Source organism: Lampetra planeri, chromosome 19, assembly GCF_965212315.1.
Source record: "Lampetra planeri chromosome 19, kcLamPlan1.2.h2, whole genome shotgun sequence".
Taxonomy (NCBI): Eukaryota; Metazoa; Chordata; class Hyperoartia; order Petromyzontiformes; family Petromyzontidae; genus Lampetra; species Lampetra planeri.
The window spans coordinates 4085452-4109648 of record NC_136125.1 but is presented as its reverse complement, the minus strand read 5'-3'; the positions used below and the strand labels follow the sequence as shown (position 1 = coordinate 4109648).

The window sequence follows — 24197 nt, the reverse complement described above, 5'->3', positions numbered from 1 at the left end:
TCCGAGTATGCATTTCTCTTGAATGTTGATAATTGCATGACATTGACGACATCTCCATTCCGTAAATACATCTTTGCTTAGGGTTACTTTGCTGCTAAAGCTGCACCTTTGTTTACTGTTATTACCCAGCCTATGCAATTTTCCAACACACAGAATACACACACGTTGGCTTCCCATATATTCTCAATGTGTCTGCTAATGTCACATTCACGTGCAACAGCAAATATGCCACGCACACAGCCAAGGAAAGTGACACGCTGAGCGAGTCCTCATGATTGAGCCACGCATACTGAATGTACGTGCGAAACTGATTCTTGCTTCTTCTTGGTTCTTTCGGTAATATTATGTTTTATTATTTTATTATTTTCCTTCTACGTGACTTTACCGAAAGAACCAAGAAGATGAATCCCTGCAGTCACGAAAGCTTTAAATCGAAATTTGATTCTTGCTTGTATTCCGTGCAAACAGCTAAACACACACTTTGATGATAAACACGGAAAAAGATGCATTTTCCACCTCAGGGTCATGTAGGGCAACGCTCCACATCTATCAAGGCCAGCACGACACTCAAAGGCGTTGCGTGGGTAGCACCAAGCCCAGACATCTATGCCTCTTCATTTGCCAGACTTTGCAATCACACCAGATTTGGCCTAAAGAAGACGAGGAACAGATTCCAACACCACTTTCCAATGATGCCATCCACGACCAAGAATCAAACGCATTCGGAGTGCTGTGTGTCAGCTACGGTGAATGTTACACATTTCCACGTGCACAGAAGACAAATACCCTCCATGTAGCCTCAACACACTGTTGGGGCAAGTGCTGTTAGCGAGCACCTATGATGGAGCCGGCACAACGCACGAGGGAGTAGGTGGCCAGCACCACGCCTGGCCGCCTTTGTCTCCTGAGTGGCGATCTTTACACATCGCACAAGGTACTCATTTGAGGCTGAGTCGACCTAGGAGTAGCCCAGGACCCATTCAGATAATCGTCACCGGTGTTGGTGGGCCGTGAGCGGGAATCGAACTCGCGTCTCTGGGTTCGTAGCGCAGCGGGCTAACCTTTGCGCCACACACACACATCCATACACACGCTTTACCACACGCAAATCAATAGTTGTGGCCACCCATCACGCGCCATCACTCCACCTTTCAGCCTCTGTCCCCCACCTCCTCCCCCACCCCTTCCCATTCAGCCACTCCTCAGCCCAGAGAGTCAATCAGGGATCAAGCTGGAATAATGCACAATCAGCAGGGAGCTATCATTGTTGAGGCTGATCAAGTGAATCCTCCCTTGGTTTAATTGAACAGTTTTTACTGGTAGGAACCTCCTGGTTACACCAGCCCACAGGGGATTATTGTGTCCGTCCGTCCGTCGTTTATCCAAAAATGGGAGGGGTGGGGCTGGGTGGGGAGGGGAGGGTGGGGAGGGGCTGGGTGGGGAGGTGCTGGGTGGGGAGGGGCTGGTCACCCCATGGTGCCCTTATAAAACTCAACGTTTAACCTACTCACGCCGGCTTGTGCCCGCCCTCACAGTCGGCGATATTTGCGGAATACACCACGCCGCCGTTGACCCTGGCCATTGACCGAGCAACCCAACGTTCCTACCAGCTCCCTCCGCAGGAATGTGTTCACGAGCAGGCTCTGGGGCAGACGACAACTGCGTATGTCTGGCCAAACGCTGCATTTTGGCTTTCACGTTTTATCCAATTTTAACCCCATTAAAATTTTTCACTGCGACGTTTGCTCAGTCACCTTAGAGAGTTTCTAAGATATCTGCTGCTTCTTCATCTGCATTATTCCATGTGAACCGTTAGTCCTGTAGAGATTTTAGAGATGCTCCTAGAATTAAAGCGCCATAGCATCAGATGCGCTTCTGCAGCCGTCTGGAATACTCTTCCTTCTAATATTAGGAACCCACTGGAGCTATACACTTTAAAATCTAGATTGAAAACTCATTCCTTTAGAACTGCTTTTTGCGTTAAGTTTGTTGTCCTTCCCCCCGCATTTCCGATTACCACAATTGCCTACCTACAGTGCGAAAAAAGTTCAACATACATACGTAAATACGTGATAATTGCGACGTCGAGGGCATGTGTGCGTGTGTGTGTGTGCACAACAATTTATACATTTTATCAAACAATTTAAATAGTTGAGAGTAACTTAAAGCGTGTTTTCTATTCAATGAATATAAATAATACAACTATTCTATGGTGTTTATCTCATGTTGTTTTTTTCTGCTTTCAAGATACCGCATTGTAAAGTGTGGTCTGAATGTCAGCGCTGTGTGGCTGCCCTCCGCTAGCAAGGGTCGTTGCCCGACTTGTCAATGCACTGTGAATGTTTCTGTTATTGAGCAGCATTAACGATGAACATGGAAGAGAGGTTTCTGTTTGATTTGCGCTTGTTTATTGCGACCACGCAGTCGCCTGAATGCGTATTCTATTACTTCAAGTGACGCACTTCCCAGCTGACGTTCTTATGCCCTGTCGTGTCGCAGAAGTCTTGAATTTTCATAACGGGGATCGCAACTTGCTGGAAGCAATCGTTCGCCTCCTCTTGTTCCTTGATGGCAACTGGACGCCAACAAATCCAACTGCTTCTTGTGTACAACCAACGGTCGGGAGAAATCTAGAACGTTGGCATTTAGCCGATTGTGCTGCCCCGCCTAAGAAGATTAAAGATCGCGCACCAATCTTAACGAGCGTGGTCCACAATGTCAATGCCATACGCCCGAAAATGTATGGATGCAGGTAACATTTTGGATTCCTTTATCCATGTTATGGTGATCAAAACTCAGCTGCCCCATACGATACTGTCACCCAATTCCAAAATATCTACTCCCACCATCGTAACCTGTGTGGGTTTTCACGGTTGTGCTCTACAGCTTTCCGATGCGTTTCCCAGGCGTACCGCATGCTATTAGGCATGATATCCCAATGTTTAGCTTCACATTCTGGGAGCTTCTCATGGACAGGCTCTGAAGAAGTTTCCTGCACGCTCCTTGAAGAAGCTACCAGGACGATGTGTGAGACGTCAGACACCATGCCGAAAGAAACTATATATTCGTTTAAACTAAACTATTTTTTATTTTACCAGGTAAGGCCCCCTGAGTTATATAGCTCTTTTTCAGAAGCGATCTGGCCATAAATGATAGCTCAACAAAGTGGCGTAATACACGAAATTTATAGCGGCCAAATACTCTTAACGAATTTTTCTAATTGTGGAGGGGAAAACCGGAGGGCCCGGACAAAAATCCACGCTACGATGGGGAGAGAGAGAACAAGCAAACTCCAAATATACTGGACAGGCGTCAGGGTCGGGATGGAACCCACGACCTCCTGTACACCACCAGAGTGCCCGCGATGCCACCACATAGCACGTGGCGAGCTCCACAGCAGCAGCACGACCGTGCAAGCACACGCAGTAAGCTTACAGAACCAGAATCGTTATTTACACCGGAGGAATCCGATGAGCGACAAAGCTTTTTTTTTCTCACAGATGTCCGTCAGCGCATAACTGCCCATCAAACACCCCTGCCCCCCCACACCATAGCCCCCCCCACCCATTCCATTGACCCCGACAGACCTGCCCACTACCTGCTAGGCCCCGCCCAATCCGCAACGGGGGGGGGGGCTTCCCTAGGCTTCATTAGCATGGGGGGGGGGGGTCACAATGAAAAGCGGCTGTGTCCGGAGCCAGGGTGCTCACACAGCCAGGCACGCGGCCAGCAGCGCAGCGGGACCAGTGGCGCTGCTCATCAGGACTGCTGCTGCTGATGATGATGATGCGCTGTTGATCAGCTGCTGCTGCTGCTGTAAATGAGCAGCCTGGCTTGTAGGTTTAAAAGTCGTGCGTCAAGAGCAGGCTACTGTAATTTCGCCGTCTCATGTAAAGTACGTAGCAAGTTGATAAATGGTCAAATATCACGGGTGAAATTTACGAAAAATACATTTATGGTTTAAAATAAAATTAATTAAAGTGTAATATACAATGTTGAGTGTTTACAGGATAACATTCTCAGACAAGTGTATGCATATACGTTCACAAGAAAAGTTGACATTTCTGCTAAAAGTTTAAATTGTACCCTTGATTTGGGTACCACTTACTAACAAAGAGGCGAGGACTTTAAAAGCCTGTGTGTATATATATATACACACACACACGTGTGCGTCTTGAGTCAAGTTAGAAGCCGCATTCCTATGGATGAGAGGGAGGAGGATGAGGAGCGAGCGAGGCTATGCCGTCCCAGTGGAGTGATGATGCCGTGGCAGCAGAGCCTCTCCGTGCGACTCGACGCCTTCCATCGGCAGCACTGCGCCCCGCGACTCGAGCTGCCGTGCGGGGCAGGGCGCGACATCGCCCGAGCGGTCGCCACGGTCCTGCAGGAGGTCGGAGCCAGGGAGCCTCGCTTCGTCATCTCACCGGGCGAACATCACCCCCATCGTAGCCCTCATCGGCCGGCCGTGGATGTTTGCGGTGGGCTTCTGTGGGTGACGGACGGGGCGCCCCCCTCTTCCGAGTTCGAGATGCTGCTCTACCTGAACCTGCAGACCTCCTCGGGAGTTTTCAGCCTCGTGGACGAAGATAACGAGGGCGGCGGCCGGGCGTTGCTCAAGCTGGCGGACGGGTGCAAGAGGAGCATGTCGCTGTGGGTGGAGTTCATCACGGCGTCGGGGAGCCTGTCGGCGCGCAAGCTGCGCTCCCGCCTGCACGCCCTGGTGGCGCAGGCGCTGGGCAGGCGCCTCCCGTGCGGCCGGGACGACGTGCGCCTCGTGCCCTCCGAGGCGGGCGAGGTGCTGATCGGTGTGCCGGACCACGGGGTGGTGAAGGTCACGCCGGCGTTCCGCTGCTCGGGCGCCGTGTGGCCTCGGTGCGCCTCGCAGTGGTTCCCGCAGCAGCAGCCGCAACAACAACAACAAGGCTACTGTGACGAAAGCCTTCTTCATCGGGGCTATCACCAGCACATCCACCATCAGCAGAGTCACGATCGGCAGGGTCACTATCAGCAGAAGAGTGACTATGAGCAAATCCACTATTGCCACAGCCAGCAGCAGCAGCTTCTGAAGCATTACCATCAGCAGCTCCCCCACCATCATCAAGAGCAGCAATTCATGATGATGAAGAAGATGCATCAGTGGCCAGGCCCAAGGCGAATGGCAGAGATCAAAGCGGCCGGCTTTACCCTGCTGTCTGCCGAGGACGACCCATTCCTGGGCAAGGGCGGCGTGGAGCGAGGCAATGCCAAGGGCAGGGCCAAGCCGCCCGGGGCAGCGGGAGCGGGGGACGGTGACGCGTGGCTGCTGCGCTTCACGGAGGCCGAAGAGCTGCTGCTGGAGGGCGGCTGCAGGCGCAAGTGCCTGTCCGTCCTGGCGGCGCTGCGCGAGAGGCACCTGCCCGGCGCGCTGGGCGGATACCTCGTGCGGACGCTGGTGCTGCACGAGTGCGAGAAGCACCCGCGCGACGCGGAGTGGGCCGACGCGTGCCTCGGTGAGCGCCTGCTGGGCGCGCTGCTGCAGCTCGTCTCGTGCCTGCGCTGCCGCCGGTGCCCGCACTTCTTCGTGCGCGGCACGGACCTGCTGCGCGGCGGGGACGGCGCGGCGCTGGAGAGGGCGGCCGAGCAGGCGTGGAGGCTGGCCAGGCTGCTCATCGCCGGCCCGGCGAGCGTCGACACGCTCTGATGGCTTCGGGCGGCGGCTGTGCGCGCCGTGGGTAACGTTCGGCGTACGAGGGGGCGGTCTATCGGCCAGTGGCCTGTCGTCGAGACGTGGGAGAAAGTTGAGTGACCTTGAAGGCACTAGTGTCGGTGGGTGTTTCTTTTTATTTCTTTGATATAGTCCATGGTGGCGAGATGTTAACTGCCTCGCCTGGTATGCAGGAGGTCGTGAGTTCAATCCTGACCCTGATGTCTGTATATTTGGAGTTTGCATGTTCTCTCTATGGTTGTGTGGATTTTTCTCTGGTTAATCCGGTTTTTCCCTCTACATTTAGACAGTTTGCTTAAAGAGTATTTGGCTGCTATACATGTCCACGTGATAAGCCACTTTGTTGAGCAATCATTTGTGGCCCTGTCACCTCTGAAAGAGAGCGATATAGCTCAGTGGGCCTTACCTGGTAAAATAAAAAAAAAAATGGTTTAGTTTAGTCCACTTAAAGTGCAATACACTTGGTTCATCGATGCCCCGATGATGAATTGCCAGCCTGCTCGAACTTTTCATCGCTCACCTTGAGCCACTCATTCACACAGCACAAAGTCACTGGAAAATCGCTTTTGCCCACAAGCAAATCGACACGGTTGACAAGTCACTTGGAGCCAGGTGCAGTGAGTAGAGATTTTCTCACAGATTAATCGATATTCCCTTCTGCAGATGTATACGAAACGTTCAAAGTGATCACATTCCCTTAACATGCAAGAATGCTCTGAACTAGCTGTAACAAAAAATGACAATGTATTGCTTTGGACTCTGATAACGACGGTTGAAAATACGGTCATGTCCTGTAAATTGAAAAGTGGCGCCACTTTTTCTGATATGAGGCCGGCGGGCTTTGCGATCGGCCCTCATGTACAGCTTGCGTGTGAGCAGCGGTAGCTACTCATCAGGGGTGTGATGATACATCAATGCATCACGTAACACAGACTCCTGTGGAAGGATCAACCTTTTCTAAACCGTATGTGTTGGACGTAATGTGTTCACGTGATCCCTCCCCCACCACGAGAGGCTGCTATAATCATAACAGCATAAAATGGAAATTACAAATCTGGACCGTGTCATTTTGAGAAAGTGACTTATTATAGTAATGTATGACTTAAAGCTTTCGTGACTGCAGGAATTCATATTCTTTGGGTCTTTCGGTAAAGCCACGTAGATAGAAACACAATAATAAAAAATAAAAATATCACGACGTTTCGATCGCAACACAAGCAATCATCATCAGGTGAAAACATATAGCAGGAGAGCTGCTGAGGCAGGAAAAAAAAATCTTAATTTTTGTCCTGCCTCAGCAGTTCTCCTGCTATATTTTTCACATTTAAGCTTCAATTTACTTTTGTTTAGTATATGTGAGAGTGGCACATTACACACGTGTGACGCTTGATGAAGGTTTAAAGGCATATTTGTGATTTTCTTGATTTATGTACAAGACCTAAACAAACCGATGAACAATGTAGTAAATTACGCACATTTATAAACAATTATGTAGATGGCATTTCGCTATGTAATGTATCTATAATATTTACCGTGTCTCTCAATAAAAAAATATCTCACCATGTTAAATAGTTACTTTGGTAAGGTTCTTCCAGTGAGTTGAAGATGGCTTGGGAATTCACGTCAGCATGTGAGTGTGGACCACATCGCACGTGGCACTCACAACACCAAAAGCGGTTGGTGCTTGAACCTGTCCTGAGTCGCTTTGAAGTCAACTCAGCCTAAAATGAGTAACTGGGCAAGCTCTGGTCAACATAAACACTGGACAGGCATCAGAGATCAAGCACGATGCTGACCAGGCTGAGTAGGTGCTTTCTCAAAGATACATTAAACATAGCCACCTAAAGGTCCCATGTTCCTCAATTGATTATAATCAATTATTTGACAGTCCTCATCTTCATAGGCAGACCAGAGACATTAGTAAAACCCTCCACATCTTTCCACTCAGGGCCAGCGCATATCCATAAGAACAACCACCGTTCAAGTTCCACAGGTGTATAGCCCTATTTTATCAACCCCTAGAGGATGATGGATTGAGTCGAGATTCGAGTACGTACCCAGCATAAACAGACCATGGGAACTGGGAAAATCATCACTAGCTCAGCGCCACCAATCGTGGTTTGAGATATTTGAACTTTTAACTTTGAGGCAGACACGCGACCGCACACAGCGTACAGACAACCCGATGCAAAAACTGATAAAAACACATTTGGGTTTTCCCTCCACATTTATAAACGCTTGTTGAGAATATTTGGGTGCTATACATTTCCACGTTGAGCTTTCATTTGGGGCCAGGTCGCTTCTGAAAAGGAGTTACATGGGCCTTACCTGGTAAAATTTAAATAGTAATTTTTTTTTTCCTATATGTGTTTGGAACTTCTTTAGCTCCGTACATAGCCAAGCATGCTAATTGGAGGTGCGGGAGCTAATTTAGCATTTATAAATATCACATTTGCGAGTTTACAGTTTTGCAGGGAGCTTACCTTGGGGTTGAGCTTTTTGAAGGCCGGGTCCTCCTCGTCCACCTCGAAGAACATCTCCGTGGCCGTGATGGAGAGCGTCCCCTTGGCAACCAGCCCCGGTGCCACCAGCTGGGCGGGCGTGCTGATCACAACTGGTCCTGCTCACACGCACGCACGAACCAAACCAAACCCACACGTTCATCCGTACGTACGCCAAGGTTTAAGTACACAACACAATGTGATGGGATGTCGGGGGGGGGGTGTGGGGGGGCAGAACCCAGCGGGGGGTGCAGTTGCCAATCGTCGTGGATGTTCGCGGTTCGAATCCAGCGGCTACCCCGGTTATTACTGCCGGCGTGATAACCGGCAATAAAGCTACGACGCGCCATCTGCTTCACGCCGGACGTCGCTACAGATCCCCCCCGATGTTGCTCGCAAGAGTAAGGCCATCGTTGCGCCGGCGTCAGAGTCCCACTTTTCCACGTTCGAGAATTACACCACAGATCACTCAATCGAGATTACGCATGGAAATCATCGCCCCATATCCAGGTTACACCCTTGCAAATGACAGACTATCCCTGGTCTTTTGAGTGCTCACCTGGTTTAAAAAAAACCCAAAAACTCCAACTTGCACAACATATGGAGGGCACAGGGGAATTCTCGAGTGCGGGCACACAATGCACGCGGGTAGGCAAATGCACCACGCACACATGTGTGCAGCCGTACGCACACACACAAGTACACATTAATACATGCATGTATATGCACAAATGCATGCTCATAGTATGCACTACACACAGAAGTAGCCACACACACACAGGCATTTTGTGCATTTATAGGCACACACAGACATACACATTAAGCATACGTGTACACTGTAAGATTATTCAAGCTGAGTTTCATTACAATGCTATGCAGCTTGCAAATGTGATATTTAAATGTTAAATTAGCCATTGTAGGTACATTTTAAGTATCGTCATTTGGGCTATGACCTCAACAACATACAATGGATTCTAAATGATGCCACAGGATATTTAAATTCAAATTCACAGCAAATGGCGAACTTTGATTAGACTCCACGATGGCAATCATAACTGTTAAATGGCAGAATTGACGAGGCAGAGTTGTTGCACAATCAAGCAGTCTTCCTCCTGGAAATTACCCTTCACTACACAACCTCCCTGGAACAAACTAAAACTGAACAATGTTTTATTTTACCAGGTAAGGCCCACTTAGCCATATAGCTCTTTTTAAATCCTTTATATTAAGTTCGCTTGCTTGCGTGCTTGCTTGCTTACGACCGTGCAAATCTTTCGGTCATTTTTTAACCCACTTCCCGTGATCCAATCGAGCTGACATTTTCCACACCGACTCGTTGTGCGAGACAATTAATGTTCGTGAAATTTTTTTAATTTTTTTTTACACTTTTTAGGCAAAACATTTTTATTTTACATTTATTCAAATACAACTCATTCATGGCTTTGGCTGAACGTCACAGTGTAGGAGCCAAGAGCATAACCCCTCCACAGGCCGTGGCGGAGTAGCGCAGTTGGTAGCGCCCTCGCTCCCCATGCTAAAGGTCGCGGGATCGATCCCCGCGTCCTCCACAGGCGAATATATTTTTAAATCCTTTATATTAAGTTCACTTGCTTGCTTAGGACCGTGCAAATCTTTCGCTCGTTTTTTAACCCACTTCCCGTGATCCAATCGAGATAACATTTTCCACACAGACTCGTTGTGTGTGACAATTAATTTTCGTGAAAAATTTTTTCCAAAATTTTACACTGTTTAGGGAAAACAAATTAAATATTGAATTACCAATTGTTTAATACTGGCAGACAATCATCTGATCCATAGGTGGCAGCCATCTCAAGCCAGAGGACGAGAAGACTCTAGCCGCCACGCATATAAAGGATTTATAGTGAAAAACTTTGTTTTTACGGGTTTACTTGTTCAGAATTGACCTGGTCGCAAATGATGGCCCAACAAAGAGGCGTATCATGTGGGGATTTATAGCAGTCAAATACTCTAAACGAATGTTGATTATAAATGTGGAGGAAAAAACCGGAGGCCCAGGAGAAAAATCCACGCGACCCCAGGGAGAACCTACAAACTGCAAATATAGAGCCGTCAGGGTCGTGATCGAACCCACCACCTCCTGTATACCAGGCGAGGTAGTTATCATCTTGCCACTGCGGAAGAACAGGATGAGACAGGATGCCAAAAAATTGCTTTGTAAACTCAAATGCCAAAAGAGTGTTGGTACACAGTGTGACCACCACTGAATAATGTGCTATATGCATTCTCAATGGGGCACGGTGATTCAGTGGTTGGCACACACTGCGCAATGAACCCATCAACACGTTAAATTCCCAGTCACAGCTAACTGCACGTGATGAGTGACATCTGAAATCTGGACACGGTGGTGGAAGCCCACGATCCTGGAGGCAAAGGCTTGACTGTGACGTGTCGCATGAGATAGCAGCACAGCAAGTTGGTTGTGAATCTGCTTGTGTTAAGATCTAAGTTACCTCCGCGAATGCGTGGGGTATTCTCCGAACACTCCAAGTTTGTCCTACATGTAGAATCACCCTTTAAAAATCACAACTTGCCAAAACAATGGAATTTTCTGCATCCATTTCATCCGTGCAATTTCCCATAAATATGGATTTGGCAGATCAAGTTCCAAAAAGCTCCAGTGACCTGCTGTCATACAATTTACCCTCCATAACTAACCACCGCTGATCTTGCAATAAAGATGAGATTAGGCAATTTAATTCACAAGTGTCTTGGATGCCAATGTCTCGTGGTTCTCAAATTTCATAAAACATTTATGAAGACTGACATTAAACACAAACCTGTGCACTGATGCAATACTCGAAGAGTCGTTTCAGGGTGCACTCTGGAGCAGCAGTGGAAACCTGCTCGGAATTCCAGGCACCGTAGATGATGTCTGTTTTTGGGGCAGATAACTTCAATACCCCTAGGCCCCGGGACATACGGCTGCCCCCTTAATCTCTTCAAATGAATCAGCTAGTTACTGTGGGCGTTGATTCTCCCTTATTGTACCTCAATGTACGCCGAGACGGCTGTTCAGGCTTTCGCTCAATCTGAATCCAGGACTTTTTACAACCCATCTGCCTTGCCTTTGCGTGCAAAATGATACTCGTGAATTACGTGACTCCCGTTATAAGGTCATTTAAAATCAACGTTTTAATGTTAAAGCTGCCTCGACACAAAACGATGTACTCCATTGCAGTCGCCTCTCGGACAAACTATTACCCGAGGAAACATATTTCTGCCATGAGGAGTGCCAGTGTTGAAAGTAATGAGTTTTGATGATTGGTGCTTGTCTACTACTGCCAACACAGTTACTTAATTTGTCTTGCCCACAGTGAGCAATACGTGATGTCAATAAATATATCGTGTCATTATTCAGCACGTCAAAATAATAATAATACGTTACATATTGTAATACTGATAAACTTATTATAAATCAGACTTATTATATATTAGTCACTAATTAACTGTAAACAAGCCAATTTGCTTATAGAAATAAAAACAAGAGATGAATATTTGACAAATGCCGCACGATAAAATGTGTTATATCTAAGCCACTTAAACCGCACGTGCACGTATATGAAAACACCCTTGTGTTCTTCATTCTTAAACGTCGGATGCAATGGCTTCACATGTACCCCTCCCCCCACCGCATTCATTTCAGGCCGCTATATTCACCACAATGTAATAAAAAGAGTGCATCTTGAATGGAATCGCAACGCGGAATCACAATAAATCACCGAATCGTAAGGCGAAGGAGGTGGGGTTCAATTGTCACACCCCTAAAATACGTCTCCTGTATTTGAAACAATGCTGCAAATTTATTGAATCGCCCTCACCTCTGTTCACCCAGCAATATAAATGTGCACAACCACGGCTAGTCAATTGGCAGGCCGTGTGTGGTGGGGGAAAGTGTGGGTACTCCTACCGCCTCCTTGTGGTCTGGCCAGAATAGAAGAGTAGGCCAATATACCCTTCGATAGCGGCTCTATAGAACGCCCTCTAACGGAGGCCCTTCCGTGAGCAGTGGCCAGAGCAGGGCATTTCAGGGCTGCACCTTTACCTTAATGCAAAGTAACGTGTTGCTGCACGTAGCATTTCAGTTTGAGCTGTCCTGATCCCTGTCAGGATAGCTGTTGCCTGTCAGCCGCCAGGCCGGTTGCTCTGTCAAACAGACAGATGTACGTCTGGGATGCTTGGAGCAAGAGCTTCAATCGATAGCCTGATTTGGCTCTAAGTCTATCAATGCCTCCTCGTTAGAGCCACCGTCACTGGAGTAGCACATCGTTGCATAAAATTAATTAGGAACTGGATATAAAGAGCACGCTTGTTCAAAGCATTATTGCATTCAAATAACCAAATCCCCTTTGGTTTCATCAATGCAATTCAAAAAGAATGTGTATACATTGATAAACACAATGTGAGTGGTACATTACAAAGATGCAATGTCTATTAATTCTACCGCTATAGATGGTTACATGTGACAGTAAACACACATTTACGAACTACCCATTACATTGTTAAAAACCCTGTGTAACAGTGCAACTAAAGTACAAACATATACTCTTTGTTTTTTTCGGTAAAGTCACGTAGGTAAAAAATAAAATAAATGAAAACAACTAAATTAAATAACGACGTTTCGGGCGCAATATAAGCATCTGTCATCAGGTGGGAAAGCATGGCCTACTGCTGTTTTAAAACAGTCTGCATCTGTTTTAAACACAGTCTGCCTCACCAGTAGGCCATGCTTTCCCACCTGATGACGGACACTTATGTTGCGCCCGAAACGTCGTGATTTAATTTAGTTGTTTTCACTTATTTTATTTTTTACCTACGTGACTTTACCGAAAAAAACCAAAGAGTATGAATCCTTGCAGTCACTAAATCTTCAAATCTACAAACATATAACCAACAGGAGTACAGAAGTAGACCTCAATATGCCCAAACGCGTTGTACACCATTGACCCACGCGACATTTTTTTTCGTACAAAAAAGTGAGACGCGATTGGCGGAAACAAAAATCAACGCTTTGGAAAAACGTCACAAACATGAATATTTTAAGAACGTTTGCGCCCTGCCTGTGTGCTTGAACACATTGGCTTTTGCGACAAATATCATCCATAATATAGGTTTTGTCGGGTTAGATCGCGTAAATATAAATGTGTTGTTAAACCCGCCACCACTCGGCCTGTGTGCACACCTGGATCAAGAGGCCCGCCATCGGTGAGCCTACCTCAAATCTCAACGTCTTGCGCTGTTCAATTGAGGCTGGAGTGACACTTATCTCAGATGGTCACACCTTCAACCAGTCGGGGGATTTCCATATTCCATTGAACGGGGCAAGTATTTCAACAGGATGACCACCGCTGACTTTTACCAAAGTTGTACCCATTTTTTTCTATCAACCCTGTAAGATGATGGACTGAGATAATTCCCATCCGGTATGTGAACCTGTGAACCTTTCAATTGTGAATTGAGTATGAGAATAGGTGTTCCCCTTTTTTCTGGCAACAAAACAGGTGTTAAGATGTTAAAACACCAAACTGAAACCTTTTACAATGACTTTTGGCGTATGCCTTTTGACGTCCTCTGGTCTAACACCGTTTTGAGACTAGGCTCAAAAGAAAGCTGTCTCTGGTGTGGACCAATCAGTTTCAAAGACAATGCATATATTATCAGAGTATGTTTTTTGTTTGCATTCTGACCACACGTATTGTGGTTAATGCAGACATGATTCCTTGTAAAAGGTCTAAGTTTGGTGTTTTAACAACTTAACACTTGTTTTGTTGCCAAAAAAAGGGGAAATCCCTATTCTCATATATTGGTACTGGCAAAGGAGGTCCCATAATGTGAATTGAGTATTCGAGCCACCGTGTCTTTAGATCCTCAACCGGTAACGTAAAAATAAATAAACCTTTATATGAACAAATGTTAAAAACACATAAACAAAAACAAATGATTACGGGTAAGGAAAAAAGCGTAGTTAGTGAAAGGTTATCCAAAGCATTAGAGACTGGTCAAATAAATGAACAGCAGGATGGAGTTGCTTCAGCACAACACTTGCCTGCAGTCGACAACCTTAACATAAAAGCTGAAACAAGAGAAGAAACAATAAAAGTGATGCAATGGCTCACCGACGTAAACAAGCATAAACAATAGCAAGAAGGATGTCACATGGACCACTTTAGCGGATTTATATCGTGATATCAAAATAATACAACACTGTCCACTGTGTTCTCTAGCTGATGACGCACTGCCCCCCTCATGCATTTTAAATCAAAAGCCGAGCGCGCATCTTGTAATGTGGTTGGTGTGCGTGCATGTGTGTGTATGTATGTGTGTGCATGTGTGTGTATGTGTGTGTCTGTGTGTGTATGTGTATGTGTGTGTCTGTGTCCTCTGGCTCCCACATTATTTAACATCTATTTCGACTGCGTAGTTCGTGAAGCCTTCAATAGCTGTACCGGGGGAATTACCATTTGGTACAGATATAATGGGAGGCTGATCGACGCCCGGGTGCGATCAAGGGATGGCTCCCTATTGGTCAACCACGTTATGTATGCCGATGATTTGGTAATAGCTGCTCATTCAGAAGAGGAGTTGGAGACGCTACTGCTGAGACTGGAGTATGCCACTAAGAGGTGGGGCCTTACCATCAGCCCCACCAAAACTAAGCACCTGCCTGGGTATTTTGTACCATCGGGCACTCCGCCCCCACAACTCCCAATCGGTGATGGGGCAGTTGTGGAGAGAGTAGAGAGTTTCCCATACCTGGGCAGTGTGCTCATGACCGGCTCCAGTTTATCAGCAGAGGTCTCACTCCGAATCAGTCGAGCGGCAATATCTTTTCATCGGTTGCGTAACGCTGTGTGGAAGCTACCTGGTCTGTCGCTCCGCACGAAGCTTCAGGTCTTCTCGGCCACGGTCATTCCCTCCCTTCTCTACGCTTGCGAAACGTGGACCCCCCTAGTGGAGCATCTTCGCCGGTTGGAAACATTTAGGCTGGCCTGCCTACGATCCATCCTGGGTTTAACCAGGCTGGATTGTGTGAGGAGCTCACAAGTCCTTGAAAGATCTGGGCAAAGTCCCATCAGTGAGCTCCTCCGGCAGGCAAGGCTGCGTTGGCTGGGTCATGTAGCCCGCATGCCCAGCCACCGCATGCCTAAACAGCTTTTGTTCGGCCGGATCGAGGGGGCTAAACGGGCGCGGCACGGGCTAGAGAAGAGATGGAGTGATGTGGTACAGGAGGACGTGGAGCTGAGTGGACTTGCCGATGACTGGTACCAGCGGTGTCAAGATCGGCCTCAGTGGAGGAGGCTCGTGAAGGACGCTACTGGGCAGTTGGAGGCAGTCGCCCTCCAACAACAACGGAGGGCGGAGGAGCGACGCTCACAACAACGAGCGGAGCGCCGGGTGGCTAAAGCACAGCAAGTTGGCACAGTAGGGGGCACAGGTGGTGCATCAGCCAGTCATCTCGGTCATCTCGGTCAGTCGACCCGTGGCACCTGGGTCTGCCCCGTGACCTCCTGCCAGCGGGCGTTCGACACTTCACGTGGCCTCAGGGTGCACATGGCCTGGCACAAGCGTCGTGGTGACGTCACCGCCACTTAGTGGCGAATGGCGGTTGTTGTGTGTCTGTGTGTGTATGTGTGTGTGTATGTGTGTCTGTGTGTGTATGTGTATGTGTGAGCGGCAGTGTAGAGGTTAGCGCGCTGCGCTATGAACCCGGTGACCCGAGTTCGATTCCCGCTCACGGCCAACATCGTTGATGAATATCTGAACCGGTCATGGGCCTCCCCTAGGTCGACTCAGATTTTAATGAGCACCAGGTGTGGGAGACAAAGGTGGCCGGGCGTAGTGCTGGCCACTCACCCCTCTGTGTGTGTGGTACCAGCCTTCATCGGTGTTCGCTCATGGCACTTGCCCCAAGTCGTTTAGAGGCTATACGGGGAATCTTTATCGAGGTGTTAGTGTAACCAGATTTGTGGAACTTTTTTGGCAGTGGGCACAGGTTTTGGGGTGCGTATTACTTTCCTGGAGCTTGTTATAATCTGGCAAATAAGGCATTACGGTAAAAGTCTGGCTGCCTGCAAACAGCTTTAGCCATCCCGCAGGCCAGATACATTAAGGATAGTGTTCAAGAATAAGAGACTCAGTAATGTGTTGATGGAAATGGTGTATCCACCATTTCTTAATGTACATACAGAAAATAGCAGCAATTGGCCATTATATTATAAAATACTGTAACATTGCAGCATTGTTACACAGGCCCTTTCTGCAGTTGATTTCTGAGAATTTTTTCGCTCAGGATATGTGCTTAGAACCTGTGCTGAAATTAATGGCCGTTCTTCCAACACATCATCTAAGCTCAGGGAGCATCCATAACACGTTAAATTTAACGGTAAATGTGACAGAGCTTGTATGAGGTGCACAGCACTGCAGAAAGGAAGACATATTTAGACGATTGTTTTTATGTACTCCAAATATTGGTTTACAAATCAGAAGCTACGGTCCTTGGACACGCTGTGTTCCCACTTACTGTTGCTGTGGATGATTCCACCAATCCGGCTGCCTCACCTCTCATTCTCCCACTGTGCTGGATTCTCATCACACGCTCACCCATCCACATTCATCAACCAGCTCACTCGCCAATACGACCACGGATTCTACTCAATTCGCATTACTGTTCTTTGCTTACTTGAACACACACAGGCGCAAGCACATCTAACCGCTCACCAGAAAAACCTTCATCCCATACCCACTCACAAATCCCCTCGTCAATACACCATGATGCTGTACCTTTAAACAGGAAATGTATTCATGCATCCGCTTACCTCAGCACTCCCACTACCAGGCCGCATTACTTGTTGACCCACCCACACTGGACATTCGCAAAAAAGAGCTTCACAGCTCATCGGATTCCTCCGGTCTAAATAAAGATTCTGATTCAGATATCCCACTGCTGACACGTTTACTCACGGACTCACCCACATGTCCACTCAGGACGCTCGTCCACACGTGTAATCACTCACTCACGTGCTCGTACAACAATTGCCCGGTTGTCAGACCAGCTACGTGACGTCAACTCCCCACCGCCGTGCCCACTGACCGGTCATGCTGTCGAGTTCCTTCTCCTCCATGAGGCTGAGGGCATCGTCCTCTCCCTCCAAGAGGAGTTCGCTCTCTGAGTTTTGGTTGGCGAGGGCTTGGGCGCGGAAGGCCTTGCGGGCCTGCTTGATCACATCCTCGTCCGCTCCTGCTCAGGCAACGCCACACAGCACAGAGCTCAAGGTGAGGGGAGTTTAGAGTGAGTCTAGGTACCCACCTTCCCGCTTAAAAGGGAGTTGGAAAAGTATTGATAAGATACGAAAAATTCCAACATATACAATCACAAATAAACAATAAACGTGATGCGAGGAGCACTGTGTGTGAAAATTGAGAAATGTTACTCATGCTTAAGTGAAAAGTAGGTTGGTGTTCATCTCTCTTCACTGCCCTGAGCCAATTTCTTATTTTTGGGCTGGGGAATATTCTCTGCAAAGAATGCTGTTTCCACAAATATGGTATACAATTTATCAACCGCAGAGAGACGTTAGGACTGATTTTTAAAAAATGTATTACATTTTATTTATTTAAAAAAAATCGGTGTGCGGTGAAAGGGTTTAAAAATCAGTAGCCTACGCTTAAATCGGTAGGGTTGGCAAGTTAACTTTTGTTTGTGTGTTCCACTACTGGCTCCAAACCCCCAGTGTAGACGAGCACCACATAAATAACCGCGGGATTACGAGAACTGAGGGCACGTGCACTGTGGCTCTGTGTAATGAGACAGCGCCCCCTGCAGGGGAGGCGGCAACTGCCCAACGTCCCGTGGCCATTCCACTGCGATCGTAAATTCCATTGCAATATTTCATCGCGGCGCTGTACTCAATCGTCCCTATACTAGTCGGAGGTCACATTTGTTCAGGGTCAACAAAATAAGTCAAGAGCGGTTCTACTAACGGTAGGGCATTCGTCCCTTGTTGCGGAGAATCTGGCAGGCAGCCCTGGCTATTACTGTGCTTGTATCCACCACTAAATATGTGCAGGCCGATTCAGAGCGGTGCACGTTAAAGATCTCCTGACTTCGTTCAAAATGAGCCGGCCACTGTGTGCTGGCATCATGGTCGGAAGTCGCCATCAAACAATTACACGCAAATCACTTAATTGGGATGACGCACAGCGACATCGCCCCCCCCCCTATAATACTCCTGCAGGCTGTGACCATAAAACACGGCCCCTTCACGATAGCCTCGCGCCGAACGAATGACGCGACCACCGAATGTTCCTTAACTCTGACTTGAACATCACCGCAGCCGAATGAGCGGCCCCGACAGTGGAATATAAATAACCGCAAAGGGATCGCTTAGCTCAAGGTCGGCGCGGCGTTGCCACTCGCCGCTCACCGTGCTCGATGGCCGCTCGCAGGGTGGCGTCGGAGTGCGCCGAGCCGAAGGGGTTTCTCACGAAGCGCCGGCGTCTGCGCAGGTCGTCCTCCCAGTAGTCGAGCCTCCAGAACTCTTGCAGGCGGCTGAGTGGGAGCGACAGCGCAGGGTCAGACCGATGGCAACGCACGTGGGTGTGCAGCGCATGCGGAGTGACCGACAGTTAGCTCCAATCGGAGGGATGGTTGTCACCGTGTGAGAGCATAAAGTCGGCCAGGTTAATGGTGACGTACCACGGTGGTTTGATCGGGTGACTCAGATTTGGAAGGACGCAAGTGCAAAGGGCAGTTGGGGGTAGAATCAGCCTGTCATCCGTTTAGTGTCAACCAAATAAATGGGTACCACTTTGTGGATCTATGGAGACTGGCTTTCACTGTAAGAAAGTGTTTGTGTCTTTTTTTTAACCACAGACCCTAGGGCTACAAATATGGACGAGTACTGTTCCACATCCATTTAAGTAGACGCACCTCATCTCGAAGTGACATGGCATATTAAGCATCTGAAAGCATGACCCTTGCTCACAGTTGGAACACGTTCTGGACCATTTATTTTATACAGGTTAACTCACCGATGTGAATATGGACGTCGGGTATCTTTAGTACGTTTCCAAACCTATTTCACATCGGGATGCAATGTTCTGTCTATAATTTAGAGGGAATGCACTTCCACAGGCATTGCAACCTCAAACGGCTAAGGCATAGCTCATTATTATCTGAGACTGGGCAATGAATCAAATCAAATAAGCGAGCAGTGGAATCAGCGGTCAAGCCACTTTGGTGCAGGGCATCCCGTGGGACATGGTCACAATGACAATAGCCCCCCCCCCCCGCTCTTTTAGCGGGTCACATACACTGCGATGGTTCCAATCCTCCTGCAGTGGTAACACTCAGAATCGTACATAGGGCTGGGGAAATTTAAAGAAAACTGTTGCAGAGGGAAACAAGGACAGACAGAATTCTCATACAGCGTTCAAAATGTTCTCGTGTGGATTTTAAAATTGCTTCGCACACACACACTTACGCACGCGTGCCTGTGGGAGAGAACGCTCCACAGGCGTAGAACATTCGCGCAAGCGACCACGGCCACGCTCGCGCCCGGGCCCGTAATTTGCCCCTAATAAGGCGGCAACGTTAGCCAACCGTGTGGTTAAAAAACAATCTAAAGTGTAAAATAGCAGTGGAAAACGTCGAAAAGACCGGTGCGTGCCTTTCATCCATTTGCGGGGGCTTCGTACTCCACCAACGTAAATTGCGGCCGATTTATTCTTTTGATCGCAGCGCGGCAGTCATCCAGTAACAAAAAAACAATAAAAAAATGTAAAGTGTCGCCCCCCCCCCACCCTGCTGAAACGAATTTTATTGCGGCAATAATCCCCGCCGTTGGCCCCACCCACCCAATCCTGGGGTGGAAATAGGAGATTTCTATAGCATGGGTCAGACTCTCTTGATGGGGGTAAAAATTACCGCTGACTTCCAAAATAGTAGTAAAAATTGTATCCAACCCAGAAGGATTATGTTTTTTATGGGTTTAAAAAAAATCATGGTTGCTGAGGACAGGCAAAAAAGCCCAAAACCAAAAAGCAGCTAGCAAAAAAACAGCACTGCTGACACGCACTGCCATGCTGTATATAAACTGCCGACTGCACACATTAAAGCAGTGTTAGCACAACCATCATGCATTTATTTATTTATTTATTAACATTCCCCCGCCTGCTAATTTCCCCGCATTGGAGACATCGAATCCGGCCATCAGAGAGCACTAGGCCAACCCGATTGCTACAAATGCAATTCGCGTGAATAAATAACGTTAATTTTTTTTCAAATCACCAATCGCAAGCCTATCAAGAGCAATGTTGGCGTGGCACAGAGAGGATAAATGGTTTAACAATCAGGGTTATTTAATCGTACATGAGTTGGTCACACAGATACGCTGTTACATGAGTGTGGTCACACAGATACACATTGGTCGTCAGGGCAACGTGTAAGTTAAAGCACCACACCACAGATGACAGCAACAGCAACCACATTCCTATCTCGCCTGGTAAGCTCAGGAACACACATTGATCGGGAACACCACCGGCTGTGCATGACTTACCCCATGGTTTCCATGGTATCAGGCCACCAATAAGGCGTTGCGAAGTGAGGGCATTCGGACTTTAACTAGTCATGGTGATATATTTCTCATTGCGATATCTGGTATGGGTGGAGCTGGACCCCGAGTTCCATTCCCAGCCATGGACAAAATCAGTGGTGAGTGATCTCAGAACCTGTCCTGAGCCCTCCCACCTTTATCAACCCGCACTGACCAGCATAGTGAAATATGGTCATAAAATTCCCATGACTAACATGGCATGTGAAGGCTCTCAACCAGCAGTGGATTATCAAAGGAGTTTTTATTGTTGTTACTATTTTGTACAGGTGTATGTGGAGGATGCTTTATACTCTCAAACATGTCAACATTGGGGATTTTACCAAAACCACCAATCCATCGAATGTCCAAAGACACAACAAGTAATTGTAAGTGGAGTCAAAGATCATGACATGGCTTGAGAAACGGGCTCTGGTCAGCTGTTACTCAAAGGCAAGGACGATGCTTCCCACAGTACTCCTAATTGTACTGAATGGACACATTCATCACATGTTGCTTCAGAACGCTCGGTGCCAAACAACGAACCAGACATTCACTTTTAAGTCGAGGGTCACAGTCATTAGGGCAGACGTGAACAGGGTGAGCGAGAACCCAGCGTCGGGCACGACGGTGAGAACAATCGTCTGCGTTCCACGCGTCCCTCCGGGCTCGTTGTCTACAAGATCAGAGGACTGTTCGTGCATTGGGGATTTTTTTTCCACCACAACTGCCGCTGCTGTGTGGAGTACAGTACATGTATTGTAAGCCTCGATGTCGGAGCACTGGAACATGCCTTGGATGAATGTCCTGACTAATAGTTCAAGGAGGTGCTTTTCCTCCAGAAGCGTGTTAGGAATGCACAACTTATTTTCAATCCTGTTTTAGCACAGCCAAAGTATTTCCATGTTCAAACGAATTATGGATGATACTTATCTTCACTGATGACCTTGAATCAATGGTGAATATTCCAAATGTGTGTGATCAGGATTAGTCTATCCAGTCGGCAATGACTGATTACATCAAGCAAAGTGGTACTCATTTTATTATGCAGAATGGTTGCTGAGTTGACCTTCGATCATTTTAACAATAACCTTCAGAATGTTAGTCAAGTGATCAGCCACAATCCCACCTAGACAGCAGAATGTGGGTAATATAACCCAACAATGCTTTTAAAATATATCACAACAGAGGGCAGCCTGTCCAAAGGACAGGATGACGTAACCTTTACCAGACGTGCACCACTCACCAGACTCTCATCAGCAAGATTAACACTCACTGGACAATCACACTCAACAGACACCACGCACCACATGCTCACACTCACTTTACACTCACCCGACACTCACCAGTCAACTATTAGGCTGTGTAGCATAGGCTACCCTGCAGTACTGTATATAGGTGGCACAAGCAAGGAGGACGCCACTTGAATGGGGAGCCAATTTGTTGGAAACAAAGCAAGCTACGACAGCTGGTGGTTCGATTCTCTTTCGGGTTGGGAAGTCCCAGCAGTCCAGCACTCGGGGGTGGCACCTTGCCCCAGGCACCAACATGTGGAGCCACAAATCCGAGCTAGCATTATATATATATATTTTTTTATCACGCTTGTTTACCCAGGCATGTGCAGAATGCAGACACCACTCATTGCAAATAGCGGACAGTATTGTTATCGATCAGTAATATGTCGCACGCGGCTACAATTCCATCACGTAGGTCCTTGGATTCTCCTGGCCAGACTAACGTCAAACTGAAAACTGTATGAAAAAAATTAGCGGAGTAAATGGTCTGGCTTGTGTGTTCAACTACTGTTGCACCTATATAGGCAACCGTGATAATCGGAGGCACGGGGGGAAGGACAACAAACTAAGCACAAAAAGCAGCTTTAAAGAAATTAGTTTTCAATCCAGAAAAACTTGACAGATAGATGGCCAGGATGAAAGACAAATAAAGTTGCTTCGGACAAATGAAGGTGAATATGAATTTGCTGATGTAATTTGAGTTGAAGGGTCAGAATTGTATATCGAAATGCATCTCACATTCAGGAAACTTTATGGAAAAAAACCACACAGAATGACACTTGCAATTGGGATTTACGTAATGTTCACATGCAGCAGCTTCTCAAGATAATTCAAGCAGCATGGGTTTCTGCTGCACTCCAATCACTCCAGAGGAGCACAAAGAGGCATAATAGCATAAAATCCCAAGTGAATCAGGTGCAAGTAGGGCACATAGTCTCTCCCTTACATAACATGAATATACAAAACATTAAACTTGAGGGTCAACACCAGTAAATTAATAGTGTGCTGTGCAGGGGCAGTGGCACGGAACAATGTTTAAGTTAGAAGGGGATCAAAGGATGAGTAGCCAAGGTGGCCCCTGAAGGCTGTGAAACAATAATTTAGGTGACACAGCAAAAGGCTTGGCCCCACCATCCAAAAGTTAGGATGGCAGCTCTCTGCCAATCCATCTCCTTTATATTTCCATGCCCAACATGCCCATGGTATTAGGAGTGCCACCACTGATGTACAAAAAACCAGGACATATCATAGATGGCATAAATATCGCACAACACCAGAGGATGGGACAACAACACGAAAATTCCATGTCCTGAGCGATGCATAATTACAGAACTGACAAAAACCTTGTAATGTACTGGGAAACACGCACACACATTTCCAAGGGCAGCGACCTCAAAGAGAGGATGATTGCTCGGCAAGGCAGGACAGTGACACGCGCGTCCGTGGTGGTTGCTGCCGAGCTCTACCTGGCCGTGGCGTTGCCCCACGCGCCGTGCTTGTTGGTCAGGATGTTGACGATCTTCTGCTTGAGCTGGTTCGCCGTGACGTGGTCGCGGTGCTTGGCAGCACCGATGAGGTGGTCGCACATCTTCTCCTCGTCCCGCCGCTCCGCTGCGTACTGGGCACATAGCGACTGGGGGGGAGGCGGTGGGATGGAGGTGGAAGGTCGTGAACAGAGGTAGAGATGGGAATGAAAACATTAAGCCCTTGTACCCATTCACTTCCATATATTCCCCATGTACATACTCTCCATAGATATATTCCCTTTGCACGCCGTAAGTGCATGCACTTCCTATGTACACGAAGTTTACAGGAATTCACAGCGAGAAAAAAAACAACTTCCAGATCACAACTGAAAGCTACACAACTTAAGTTTAATGCTGCAGAATAAACTTTGAAATGTGCATACCGGGTGCAATTGAGTGTGGTTTGATGTGCAAGTTAAACCTTCAATCTGAGAGCCCATAGATCGGGACCGTGTTGTGGAAATTGACTTAAACTTTTCCAAATAGCATCGCGTTTTAAGTATATTTTTTGTTAATAATGGGACTAAAGGAAAGTTAGACAA

General features: G+C 47.5%; 2 protein-coding genes across 2 annotated transcripts in view; one reads left to right on the top strand and one right to left on the bottom strand.

The window, feature by feature from the left end:
• Positions 1-24197, bottom strand: part of LOC144723968 (neurobeachin-like) — a 518054-nt gene that overhangs the window by 33700 nt on the left and 460157 nt on the right. Inside the window, exons 37-40 of the mRNA XM_078602770.1 lie at positions 23596-23762; positions 18669-18793; positions 17336-17482; positions 8188-8324 (exon numbers count right to left, since the gene is read on the bottom strand). Of these exons, the coding sequence (XP_078458896.1) occupies positions 8188-8324; positions 17336-17482; positions 18669-18793; positions 23596-23762 (576 nt within the window). The remainder of the gene's footprint in view (positions 1-8187; positions 8325-17335; positions 17483-18668; positions 18794-23595; positions 23763-24197) is intronic.
• On the top strand, positions 3974-6924 carry LOC144724166 (protein mab-21-like 2). Its single transcript, XM_078603088.1, has 2 exons — positions 3974-5222; positions 5274-6924. The coding sequence occupies exons 1-2, from the start codon at positions 4202-4204 to the stop codon at positions 5678-5680; spliced, it is 1428 nt and encodes a 475-aa protein (XP_078459214.1). The 5' UTR covers positions 3974-4201; the 3' UTR covers positions 5681-6924.